Here is a 13,635-nt window from a genome sequence, read left to right on the forward strand (position 1 = left end):
TAACTGGCAATTCAAACCCATCACTGAAAAACAAACGCAGAATTAAGGTGGCTATGCATGCTGGACGATGACAAAGACTGAGGTGAAGAAATGAATCTGCGGTATGTTGGAATTCAGAAGGAAGACTGTTGTTTCAGTAGAAATACCAAAGATCAGGCAATTTAACATAAAAACTCATCAAAAGTAAAGCCCACCTGGACAGATTAGTTGGTAACCCACTCCCCCATGCTTTGGGATGTTCTCCAAAGCATACCATCAACAAGCTTCTAATACCAACTACTCTGAAATTTCCACTATAAATGTATGCAGTATGTAAAACACCAGTGGAAGATAGTTTAAACAAACAAGAAAGTAAGAACTGGTCCGGCCATGTAGGTCAAATAAAGATAAAAAAAGAAAAAAACCTCTATCTTCTGGACTGCGTTAGGGTGTCACTTCATCTTTGGTATAAAATAGGCCATCCATAGGCTGCATTTGTTCACAACTAGGAAAGACTACAGAAATTGTCAACAATTTCTTCTATCTATTGCTTTTTTTGCACTTTTTTGACCATAAGCTCCTATCTACTTAAGTTTTTTTTAATGCTCTTAAGCTAGGTTTTTGCAATGTGACAAGCAAAGCAGACTAAAAACTTCTTAAAGCTCATAAAAAAGACTGCAGATAAAAAGCACTAATGCTTTTGCTAGCGATCACGCTTTGTAAATAAAAAAATCTGCATTCTGCAAGAAAAAAACCCTGCATTCTCTATAATGCAGCAAGTTTTTTTCTCAATTCAATAACTTTACTGTAAAATGCTTTAGCCTTCTAGAATTTTTTTCTGTCAACACTTAAGACAAAGTTCATAAAAGTCCCAGCATTTTTCCAATCCTTTCAGTTGCCACAGTTCCTTTATCATCAACTTTTCTTCAAAAGAAGAAAATCATTTTCTTTTAAACTGTACAGTTTATTTTTTGTTCACCCCAAAAACTCAGTCTATTAAACTTCTGCACCAGCACCGGTGTGAGCAGTTTCAATTCATTCTCGGGTTTTCTAACAAGACGTTGACAGCTTGCCTTGAGAGCCTTTGACGTCCTTAAAATTAAGGCAATTAAGATTCAAGATAAACCTTACCTAAACATTTCTTTAAAAAACCAAAAAAACAAACAAAAAAAACCCCAAAAAACACTCTAGATTTAAAACAAGAAGAAAAATAAAATGAGAGAAAAAGAGTAGCTTAATTTTCGAGGAAGACAATTGGTTTTCATCTCAACTTGCTCCCTCTTGACATCATCAGTTTTTCTGTTAAAAAAAAAAGATAATCTAGCTACACCTCCAGGTAAATTCTGAATTCAAATGTTCGTCCAGATGAAATGTCAACCCAGCATTTTTCCTCTGGGTTCTTCCTTTAGTTTAAAAAAAAAAAAAAAAAAAAAAAAGGCAAAAAATACAATTGTCAGACTACATGACGGAACCATTTGCACAGCACATAAAAACACTGTTTTGTTTTCGTTGGGAAAGGTAGAAAAAAAAAAGCATTCATTTGACGCCTGTGCAAACTGGAAGCCAACTTCTTGTTCAGTGAAGTTTCTCCATTCAAGGCAAAGATTTCAGACCGACATTCTTCAGTCCTGTTTATTGTCTGTAAAAACAATTGAATTAAAGTGGTCATTAAGTCAAAACAACTTTGAAATAGGCTCCTCTCCTTTTTTTCGACCCAATTCCCTTTAAAAGTTATCCAAGCTAAACTAACTTTGCAGCTGTTTAAATACGATACCACCACTAAGCTGAAAATAGTCAGGCAGAAATAGGGAACTCCTGCTTTGGGGACGTTAACACATCCTAAGCAGATGAATTTACTTTTTTTAATGCTATGCTTAATGGGTAGTTTAACTATACTGAAATGAGATGAATACATGGCTTAATACTGTGTAAATATTTCAAGAGTAATACAATGAGAGAGTGAATATTTTCGTAATAATAAGTGGCACTATTTATATTGGATACTAATAATAAAACGAAGGATAAGATTACAATAAAAGGATACATCCAATTTGCTAAAAAGAACACATTTTCTGATGGTGAGAACAGTTAGGCTGTGGAGCAGTCTGCTTAATGAGCCAGTTATAGCTAACGTAGTAGAAACATTCAAGATAATATTAATTAGAAAAATATAATTTTTGACCATATATTGTCAAATCTTTCTAAATATAGCACAGAGAATAAGCTAAACTATCAACTTTTTTCTTACGGAAGATAACTCTCATGTTGTGTTTTTGAGGTTTCATGTCATTTAAAGATACGTCACATCAAACTTACCTTAGCAAGACTATATGAGATCTTTGGGGAGACCTAGAACTTACATGAAGCGCTGTTTCATGTCTAGGACTATCACTAAGGGTTAGCTATTGCTTTTTCTGCAGTCCTCAAAACTTGCATGGAAAAAATCCCGTTCCAACCAAAGTTCAACACAAGAAAATCCATCACCCTTCCTTTTGCAAGCATTAATGCATTTGCCTTGCTTAGTTTTAAATTAATTTTAATACTAGGAGTTAAATTGTGAAGAATGTTGATGACATAACATTTGCCACAGAACTATTTCTCTGGGATGGTAAACATAAAACTAACTCCAATTTTAAATATTAAATTTACCAAAGGACTTTTTCATTGCGTGAAGCCTGAAAATTAATATTTTGAATGTAACAACAGGTTTATGTGGCAGGCAAGAATCAAGTATTTTCTAAGGGTTTTCTATGCATATCTTCCAGTAGGAGTAGTCAAGTTGGACTGCTCACCTCCTGAGGTTTTACTGCCCCTCTGATCCAGTGGCCACCATATGTGTGAAAGACCAATTCCACCAAAGGGTCACAGCACACACACTAGTCTGACCTCACATTGAGTTTGCCCACAAAAGTCTCCAGAAAAACCATAATTCCTTCCACATTTAAAATCAGAGTACGTTGTCCTGCAGAGTTTTGCTTAGAGGTAAGAGAGTATGCTTTTCGGGGGAGCGATCTCCATTTATGTCCACTTTATAGATTTCACTTTTATGTGCAAAATTAAAGGAAAATAGAGTATGGGTCTAAAATAATTAAGGTGATTTCCTCGTAAATTAGAGTCCTCTGCGCGGAAACCAAGGGCTGTTTCTCCTATATTGCTACGCAATAGGTAGCCAGGTTTTTGATATGAAGTTATCGTTTCTGAACATCTATGGGTGGGATCCATAAGTACAGCAGCCAGCACATTAAGTAAAAGAACGTGTACGCCATTTAAAAAGGTGGAACTTAAATTTTAAGTCTCATGGTTTATTTTTATTAACGAAGAGAGTACAAAGTCCTTATACCACCCGGTTCATTCTGAGTGCCTCTCCTTCGTTGCCTGCAATTTCATGATTGTTGCAAAGAAAATAAATATAGTGAAATACATTCTTGTAACTTTTTTCCTGACCGATCAGCTCCTATGAAATAATTTGATAGTGTCTTCCTTTTCCTTTGCCTATATCTCACAAAATCATTGTCCGGTCATGCTAATTACTTCCTCTCATCTCGCTTTGAAAACAGCTGTTGTATATTGGGCACGATGCTTACTCTTAATAAATGAGCCCTTCCAAGAGCAGATTAATAAAATTATATTTTAATTACAAAATAACTTCACTTGGTTTTATACTAAAGGTTACTGAAATATTCTGGCACAAGTTGGTTTTTTTAAGACAGAGATTGTGTATATTTTGGTTTGTTTCTACAGCGTCCCACACTTTGCATTTCTGCCTGCAACTGGCAGACATAAATAGAGGGCACATTTTAGAAAAACATACTGAAATAATCATAATGAAAAATCTGTAGTGGATCTGCCTGTGTGATTAAAAAAGAAAGAAAATCTTCCGAAAGTAAATGCCAGTGCCATTAGAAGTGTATCCATCATTGCAAAAAGGCAGTAGCTGACAAGGAAAGATGAGGGATCTCATTCTCAGAGAAGGTGGGAATTTACCACACTGGCAAGAAACACAGCACCCATTTCAACAAAGAATCGCAATGTAGTTCCCTCCTATGTGGGAAAAATGCCAGAATCCACTGCTTACAGCTACCTTATGAGGGCTTCTGAGCCTAAGTCCTTCTGCTTTAAGCGAAAGGGAACTGGAACTGGACCACGGGAATGGTCAACTCCAAACTCCTACAGAACACCATCATCAAAACAAGCCAACAGGACAGTATGGTCATATATATTTCTCTCTTTCCCCATTATATTCTAGAAGTATTTTGCCATCATTTATTTACAGGTACTAGAGAGACTGATGGCTACCAGGGATACACATGCATAGACTATGTCTCCAATTGGGTGCATTAACAAAAAGCTTATGATTACACTTGCTTTTGCAATATGTACAAAGAGAAAAAATACGGGTGTGACATAAGAAATAGTGAGGTCTTATGTTTTATGGTGGTCAAAAAGGGAAATTGTGTGATCTGAAACCATTTGTTACTCATATGTTAGACAAATAAATGCATCTGCCACTTCCAGAGGTCAAAAATGAAGTAAAGCAATTGACAGATTGGTATAATTCTAATCTTTCCTATACTAGCTCATATCTTATGCCTGTATAAGTACTATGTCATGATGCATTGACTGAAATATCTAACATATTTCTTCTCTGACTATTTGTCTACTTCCTTCCCCAAGATAAAAAATGCGTAATTATCTTTTCACAGTGATGCTTGTGTTCATTATACATGTGTTAATAAAGGACTGGGTTTGGTCTCCTTCCTAGAATCTGTCCAACATTGATCAGTCCCGGTGAGTGCCGTGTCACTAAGTAACCTTCCCTTTGTGAGGACCAGTTTTATGGTGGCAAAGACGAGTGTTTGAGGATTATTCTGAAGATGAAGGGACTCTTTAGGTGTTCCAGATCCAGCTGTCAGTGTATAAGTTTTGAAATTTCCAAGGTATTCCATGGGAAGTAAACAAAAGGAGCAGAAGACAGGAAAAAGACAGAGCAATGCTTCTCCCCATCCCTTTCTTATCCCTTCTTCTTCCATTTCCAGTTCCTGCCGACTCAGTGTCTGCAGTGCACCAGTTTTCCAGAATCACAAATACCAACTTGGGGCAATTTATACTGCTTCATTAGCTACGCTTCCAGAGAGAAACCTTTACAGTGTACCATGCCAATATTTTCACCACTGCAAAATTTAAGCCCTCTTTTTAACCTCTGATACCAGATGCTGCTTTAGCCCAGTGTGATGACTGTTAACACAGTTGTTGAGATCCTTCTGAGTTCAGAAAAGCAGCAGACAGTTAGTGGGAATATCATTGCAGGCAGGAACTCAAGGACATTTTGCCAAGGTGAGGCCATCAGCCAAAACCTTTTGTTAATTACACTGCTATATAGATCCAGAATTCATCTGAACTTAACGAACCTACTCAGAATTTATATTGTTGAAATGGGGAGCAGAATTTGGCCCACTATAATCAAGAAACAAAACCTTCTGGTTACAAAGCATATGCCTACTTACTTAGACTGTTGGTAAGAATATGCGGGTGCATGATCACTGGATGTTTCCACTGTCATCTGTTGCTGTTGACCACTGGCTTCCTGTGATGAAGATGCTACTGTCTGTGGAGAAGTATCAGCAACAACACCCTAGGGAATCAAAATGGAACATGAAAAACTTACTAACTTTACTCACTGCAGCAAATTACATAAAAGAGCTCAGCGCCAGCTCACCATTCTTCTCTTTCTCTAGAGGTTGAGAGAGTTTGAGATAGCAGAACCACATGCTAACACAACAAACTCCATTAGTTTTAGAGAGCTAATCCAGCAACAAGAAGCTTCCTTATCGTACCAGCCCCTGCAGGACTTTGCTCTCACAGGCTGCAGCGGAAAATACCTCCACCTTTGAGGGCAGTTCCCTGTCCACTCAAAGCCAGAGGCAAAACTTCTGACTTCAGTGGAGTCTGGATTTTACCTCTTGTCATTTTTACAACACATGTATGGCTCTTCTGATTTTCACTTACCTCCCTCAACTTTACATCGAGTTCCCATTTATTTTGTTTGATTTCCAATGTGATAAAGGCAGAATCTAAGCCCACCACTCTCTGCTTTACTACACATCCAACAGAATTCTAGCCACTTCAGAAAAATACTGCACTCCTCTACACAGTGCTTTTATGCATTTTCCCTTGAAAAATAAATTTACTTCACACTAAAGACTTTTATCTGTTAAGCCAAAGCCTTAATGAAGTTTTATTTTATTTATACATTTTCTAAAAGAATAGGTAAGTAGAGACACAAAAGTTGATACGTGTGAATTTAACATTATGCACTACTTATCCTATTTAGACAGTCTGAATAGTATTAAAGTGTTTTTGTATGCTTTCAAAGTAAGCTATATTTTCTTTCCTTTACTCTCATGTTTGGTGTGTTGGCCACATGACTAACACTAGCAGGTCTCTTCAGGGAACATCCTTTATTACTGTATTGCACACAACAGAGCCAGAAGAGGGAGCACAAAGCACTTGCTTTGTTTTCATTTGAGTTGTGTGTAAACAACAGGTAGTTTATTTTAAATTATCTTTAAAAAATATTGGTTTCATTTTTCAGAAATTCTTCCTATCTATTGCTTAACAGACTGTCGGCATTATCTTTTTCTGTCTACTTCCTTGTCTTTATCCTTCTGCTTTTGTCCACTTCATCTTGAGATTGTAAGCTCTCTGGGGCAGAGACTGTATTTTTTGGTCTCTGCTTGTGGAGCATCCAGCATAGTGGGGTCCTGGTTCATGATGCTACATGAATACAGATAAACATTAACAATAATCATCATCACTGGATCAGAGCAAGACAGGCTATATATTCAGATAATCTTTTGATTATTATAGTAGATAATTATGACATCATGTTACTTTAGCAGGCATGAACATACCAGTGGGTGATGGGGAGGAGGGCTCAGGAAGAATTAACTTCATTTCTCATTTGCACTGGCCAGCACAGTATGCAGCCAGTACTGCTGTATGAGCCGCTCTCCATCCCACCATCTCCTTTTAATTTGGATTTGTATCTGCCCAGTTTAATACCTAAGAATGGCAATTGAAAAGAGGCAGCCATGGCCCATTTGGGAAAAAAAAAAGGTTCAGGGCAAAATTATCCCGAGGCAAAAAAGACTAAAACATGACCAGATCAGTATGACAGAACAGTAGCAGCCTTTGCTGTGGGACCTCATTTGGGCATCTCAGTAATTGCAAAGAACCAGGAGAAACCAGGATGAGTCCACTTGGCTGCTGGTGGAGCCATGCCAACAGTACCACTAACTCAGCATCCTCAAAGCACAAACTCCAAAGTCCACACAGCCGAAGACAGAAATACAGAGACCCTGGCATTCCTCGTATCACTCCAGAGTAGGGGAAAAGTTATTAATAAAAGAGGGTAGCACCAAAGAGAAGCACACAGGGATGAGGATGCCAAGGCTCCCTCCTCCTGCTGTGCTCAGCGGCTCTTATGAAGCTTCACAGAAGTGGAGGCCAAGCTGATGCTCTCCCGGCAGCTTGTGGTCTACAGGGTTGAGTAAATACTTACTCATTAGACTGTCATCAGCATGACTCAGCCCCAAGGAGGGAGGGAGCGAATCCTTCCTCAAGGATGAAAAGCACTCAGTCAGTGCAGCATCCTCCACGTCTGTATATACAAGAGGAAGGTTTCCATTGCTCAATCACTTTTTCTGGTGGCTAAATGTTTCAGCAATTACCTATACTTGCTAAGGACTGCATCAAACCCTCTTGCAATCTTCTTTTCTTGGAATCTCTTTTGGGTTCGTGGTCTGCCTGCTGGGTTTGTTTTCCTGTCTCTTCCCATCTCCCTCCCAAGTACATGGGGAAAAAAATAGTCATAATCACTGATGTTTTATTCCATGTCCTGCTGTACAACAAAACAAATGCAAAACAAGAGCCCTTCCAAATAATTTAAAAAAAAAAAGGGGGGGGGGGGAGGAGGGAGAAAAAAGAAGGAAAAAGAAAGAAAAGAAAAAGAGAAAGGAATGTGCAGTCCTAATTTCAAAAACTGGAAGCTTCCAGCCACCATTCCATAAAGTAACTTTAGGCCCCTTTCAAACAACAGGTGCAAGGAGGCATAACAGATCAGAGTTCCGCAACCCCTTCACTTTACTTTCATGGATGGAGATAAACTTACTTCAATAGGGACAGCTGTTGGAGGCACAGGAGTGTACTGGGGAATGTAGGTCCCTTGCATAGGTGCAGCAGCAGTCATATACTAGAACAAATCAAAGGCAAATGAGCATTAGAAAACCACAATCAAGATGCATAAAGCCACACTAGAAGCTGTTTCAATTTCCTTTTTGGTGTTTGTTGGTTAGTGTACAGCCTATTATTTCTTTTAATTAAGGATTTTAGGCAATGGTAGGAATTACCTAGTTATTAAAAATTACACTCTCGAACTTCAAAGTCAGGTCATATCTGAATACAGGCAATAGCAAACATCTTGCTGATAGATTCAAACTATTCACATGGTTTCTAAAATTGAGAGATTCCTATTTGTACTTACAAAAAATAGTCAAGAGACACCATAGCAGCATATATGTAGTGGTTACAGATACAAACATGGTCTACACAATCTTTTGGAATTTTATTGATCTTATGTAATGACACCTACAAAAAAATGAAGCATGAAATTTGACAGATTTATTCCAGTCTATATTTGACCCAATAACAGCAGTTGAGTTTACAGGGATACAAAGATACAGGGAGGTGCAATCCCAGACAGGATAAATAAAGGAAGAGAAAGATATGTCTGGGAGTTTCTCTTTTTGTACACAGAAGCCCCAGCTAAATTCTTATGGCATATTGTTAATATCCAGAGATCTTTTCTGTGCATTTTGAAGTTTCTGCAAATTATTATTATAGCAACACATTGTATTAGCTTCTCTAAAATACTGTCTCTCCTAAGCACTACAAGACAATCTTTTTTAAAATTCATGAGTGCATGTGAATTTTGCCATTGGTGTGGCACTAATCTCTTTATATACAGCACTTCTTAAAAAGCTCTTGAACTGAATGCAACAGATACTGTTCAAATCTTCAAATAAAGTATCAATATTAAGCCGTCTGATCTATATGTACTTTTCTTTCTGCAATCCAGTCCTAACTGTATGTCTACACTGATAAGAATCTCAGAATGTGCCCAATCCCACAACTAACTGTGTGACATGTCCACTATGTGTTATCTTCAAAGACACACCGAAGATCTGAATCAGCCAGAATGTATTTGACGAATTTTAAAATGAGTTAAATATAGCTTTGCTTCCTGGCAGAGCTAGGATGTGCTTGCAAGATTTTATTCCGCTGTTTATAGTAAAATTTACATTTAAAGCACTCTCTCACCTCAATTCTAAACTAACTGGATGGTTTGATATGCCTGTCACAAACATGCATTATGAAATTGCGAAGCGGGGTGCAGACTCTGCAGCGGTGCTGGAGAAAGGCCTTAGGGAATGAGAATGGCATATTTAAGAATCCCACAGCTAAATTCTGAAGTCTTCATTCAAGTAAAAGAAAAAAAATACTTAAATGAAATTGCTTTCTCTAGAAGAAAACCAACAGTGAGGAACATAGGTGACATAGAATGTACACTTGCAACCTACTGTATTGAAAGCCATTACAATATTGTTGCTAAAACTCAGTGTTTTCCTTAACTTGAGCAAAGACACAGGAGTGTCCCCAGTGTCTGTGTGCCTGTATCAGGCCATGATTTTCTGCAGCTCCTTCTCCTTGTTCTTCAGAAAGAGAATTGAATTCAATAGTTTTCTTATGAGTGCTAACCCACCAAAGACATTAGGCCAACTATCCCTATTGTACTCCGGCTATTCTCCTGCCTTACGGATTAGGAGCTAATGAGAATGTTACAGCAGGGTGTTTCAGAGCTGCTTCCGCTTCATTCATTATGCTTTGTAATGTTGCCGTCACATGTTGGGATGACATCTGCTGTGTAGCATTGTTCTAAATGTGTCAATATTTAACATTAACCTGAAGCACTCATTCTTACAGTTCTGCAAAGACCTACAAGGGTTTTAAATACCTACACAGGCTAGCTTCACTCAGACAAATTTATATAGATTTTAATCAAAAGTGTTAATTTAAAGTATAAAGTGGCCTCATTCAAGTCGGACTCTCTGAGAGTTCTTCCCTGAAGCCAGCAGAAGATGAATGCTCAGATTCTTCTAAGATGCAGTTGTTTGCCATTCTCTTACCTTACACACAAACACATATGAGTTTTAATACACAACTATCAAATTATTCAACTGCCTTTTAGTTCAGATCACTCCACTTTTTGCAAAATCCTTTGGCACTGAGTTCTGTAGCACGACAATTGAAACTGTCGGGGAATTAACTGGTGTCTTTGCTGACTCGACTAGCACCGCTCTTGGTAGTCGTGCAGTTTCTTACCTCTATTGTTACTGTTTTCCTCTTGAGGCAGATCCTGATCTTACTTGCCAGACTACTTCACATCGCTTCCTTCACTGCTACACAATCTCTAGGGGAAATTGCTCTGTTGACTTGAGTGTGACTGGTGGCCCTGGCCAACCCCTGCTTGCCCTGGTCTTTCCAGACACTCCAACCTCCCCATCCCCTCCCGGTTTAGTTTTTTTGCATGCATTTTAACTGAATTCAGCCAAGCAGCAGGTGATTTGCTGGAGACCAAAGCTGTCTAGTTACTTGCCAGACTCCCTGAAGAACTCCTCTGTATATAACATATTCTGCTTGTCTAAATGTCCACCGTAATGGTGGTTCAACCTTTTAATTAAATAATTTAGCGCTCTACAATTAAAACAAATTATGTAGGCCCACATAACATAATTAGTTGTACCAATGGCATAAATGAAGTCACAGTTTTTTCTGGCAAAGAAGTTAGTCCTGGTAAAAGTTAGTCAAGCTCAATCCTACAGAGAAATACTGCTGCTTAACAACTGGCCCTTGACCACACAGCAGCAGGCTGCTCTGTCTTACAGGCACACACATTATGTCCTTCAGTGGAATATCCAAACATATTCAATATATTTATCTTTATGAATGTAAAGATACCCTCATAATGTCAGGAAAGAGTAACCGGGTCAACAACTAAATATGTTATCAGGGCTTGGAACTGATTCTCAGTCTCTAAACTCTGACTTAAGGATTCATTGAAGCTTCTTTCGTATCAGCAACAGTGTCGCCAGCAGGGCTAGGGAAGTGATCGTCCCCCTGTACTTGGCGCTGGTGAGGCAGGACTTTGAGTACTGTGTTCAGTTTTGGGCACCTCACCACAAGAAGGACATTGAGGTGCCGGAGTGTGTCCAGAGGAGGGCAACGAAGCTGGTGAAGGATCTAGAGAACAAATATTACAAAGAGCAGCTGAGGGAACTGGGGTTGTTTAGTCTGGAGAAAAGGAGGCTGAGGGGAGACCTTATTGCGCTCTACAACTTCCTGAAAGGAGGTTGTAGCCAGGTGGGTGTTGGTCTCTTCTCCCAAGTAACAAGTGATAGGACAAGAGGAAATGGCCTCCAGTTGCGCCAGGGGAGGTTTAGATTGGATGTTAGGAAAAATTTCTTCACCAAAAGGGTTATCAAGCATTGGAACAGGCTGCCCAGGGAAGTGGTTGAGTCACCATCCCTTGGGGTATTGAAAAGACCTGTAGATGTGGTGCTTAGGGACACGGTTTAGTGGTTGGACTTGGCAGTGCTGGTTTTACAGTTGGACTTGATGATCTTAAGGGTGTTTTCCAACCTACGTGATTCTATGATTCTGTAAAAAATCTCACAAAATTATAAAGAACAACTCAGGCTTAATTCCCAGAGATACACAATTGGTCTTAAGCATCAAAAGTCCCCTCACATGCACAGGGAGTCCCAGCTGAGACCTCATGAATTCAGGAGTGTCTGCCCTGCTGGATCTGTTTTCACCACAGGAAGCCTAGCACTGTGAAGCTGCTTTAGTTTAGTTTGTTTACTAACAGTATAATGAAAAAAGAGGACAGATTAATTTTTGTTATAACTGACATTAGCTCAATCAAGTTCACATGTATTTCTTTCCTTTATGAACTACATAATCCTAATTCTCTGATCTCACAGGATAAATACATTAAAGATTATACAGTGCTAAGGCACAATGTTGGTGTCAGTACTTACATCAATGGCTTTGGATAATGCTAGAGTTGAATTTCTTGTCATTAATATTCACAGCTGGTTGTTAGCAGAAAGCTTCCTGAACATGGCTTTTCAGTAGCTTCCATACCCAGCACACACTGGCTGTCTCTCCCTGGGTTCCCCAGATACTTTACCCGGCTATTTTGTAAAAAAATGTGCTCTGGATGGGTTGGAGCAAGTGTTGCCCATGCTGGGAAGCAGAAAAGAGCTTCAGAAAGAATGAGATTCAGAAGAAAAGTTAAACATTTTGTATTTACCCTGCCTAGGACCACCCAGGATGAATATTCTGCTCTAAGGACATCCCTTAGCTGAAGGACTCTGTAGTGATGCAGCAACATGGGCACCACAGGTCTTCTAGATGAACACAGTGTGCACATGGCTTCCCGTCTATCTCAAGAAACTAATGTAACTTGGAAGCAGGCAGATGGCAAACAAAGACGACATCTATGTCAGAAGACCATCACTGAGATTTATTTTCTCCAGGAACCACACTCACCAAAGTTCTTTATCCACATGTATGTGTGAAAGAGAGACAGCATGACTCACATGCTCAGCTTGGCAGTACCCAGCTAATTCCACTAAATATTAGTATTGTAAGCACTGAAATGAGAGAATCTGAAAAATCCAAATCCATTCTTTCTTTGTCATATGTTTCCATCAGGATTAAAGATTCTTGAGCTGTAATGTGATCGGTCATTCAACAAAGTATGTGCAAGGCAGAAGAAAACACTGTTCATTCTTCCTCAACTGTACAGGTTTTGTGGGTCCAAAAGTAGAAACTGCTTATTTCTGACAGTAAAATGAATAGTGACTTTACAGGCACAGATGATGGACCTGGAGGGTATAAGTGAGCTTTTTTGGCACTGTGATCCTTTAAAAGCTGATAATTTCTACTACAGAAAGAAAAAAGATACATTGCTGGTGGCACAGTGCTCTTAATTTGTTTGTAAACTATTATTTTCTTTATACAGTATAAGGAATGCATGTTGTCAGCACAGACGTGCAGTATTATAATATAACGCATGCTTTACAATGCCTGACTGCTTGATTCAGACTGCACTTATCAAGGCACCAATTTAGCCTATATGCTGCATTAACAATTCTACTCACACCTTGTCCAGTGGGATTTTTGTTTTTACCTTTTTGAAACTGCTTAAGTATGTGAAAAAATATATAGCTAGAAAATGAGAGAGTAGTAATATACACTTACACTTCTGCTCTCCTTTCAGATATTGCCCTGGGTGGCTACAAAAAGTTAAATAAAAGGAGGTAACAAATGAACGAGAAGGTGGGTTGAGGGGACAACACAAAACTGTGGGAAGGATCATGTTTAATTCAGAGGGCAACATCAGTTCTCACAGATCTGCGAACAGTGGGGTGTCCCAGCCTGGCTCCAGCTAGACTCCTGTTAAGCCTGCAGCAAACACTAAACCCATAAAGGTGGCAGGCATGGGGAAGAAAGGAACAGGAGGAAGGCAGC

At 38.9% G+C, this 13,635-nt stretch overlaps 1 protein-coding gene across 5 annotated transcripts in view; it reads right to left on the reverse strand.

The window, feature by feature from the left end:
• Positions 1–1,397: 1,397 nt before the first annotated feature.
• The window catches only part of RBMS3 (RNA binding motif single stranded interacting protein 3), a 715,580-nt gene continuing 703,342 nt past the window's right edge, over positions 1,398–13,635 (reverse strand). For 3 of the 5 annotated variants that reach the window (XM_075745772.1, XM_075745774.1, XM_075745775.1), the window contains 3 exons: positions 8,150–8,230; positions 5,484–5,611; positions 1,398–1,618 (listed from right to left, as the gene is read on the reverse strand). In XM_075745772.1, coding sequence (XP_075601887.1) covers positions 1,612–1,618; positions 5,484–5,611; positions 8,150–8,230 — 216 coding nt within the window. In that variant the 3' untranslated portion in view covers positions 1,398–1,611. Of the gene's footprint in view, positions 1,619–5,479; positions 5,612–8,149; positions 8,231–13,635 lie in introns of those variants that run through there. The other 2 variants (XM_075745776.1, XM_075745777.1) reach the window with 1 other exon arrangement.

The sequence above is a fragment of the Balearica regulorum genome, chromosome 2 (assembly GCF_011004875.1).
Source record: "Balearica regulorum gibbericeps isolate bBalReg1 chromosome 2, bBalReg1.pri, whole genome shotgun sequence".
In the NCBI taxonomy this organism is placed as follows: Eukaryota; Metazoa; Chordata; class Aves; order Gruiformes; family Gruidae; genus Balearica; species Balearica regulorum.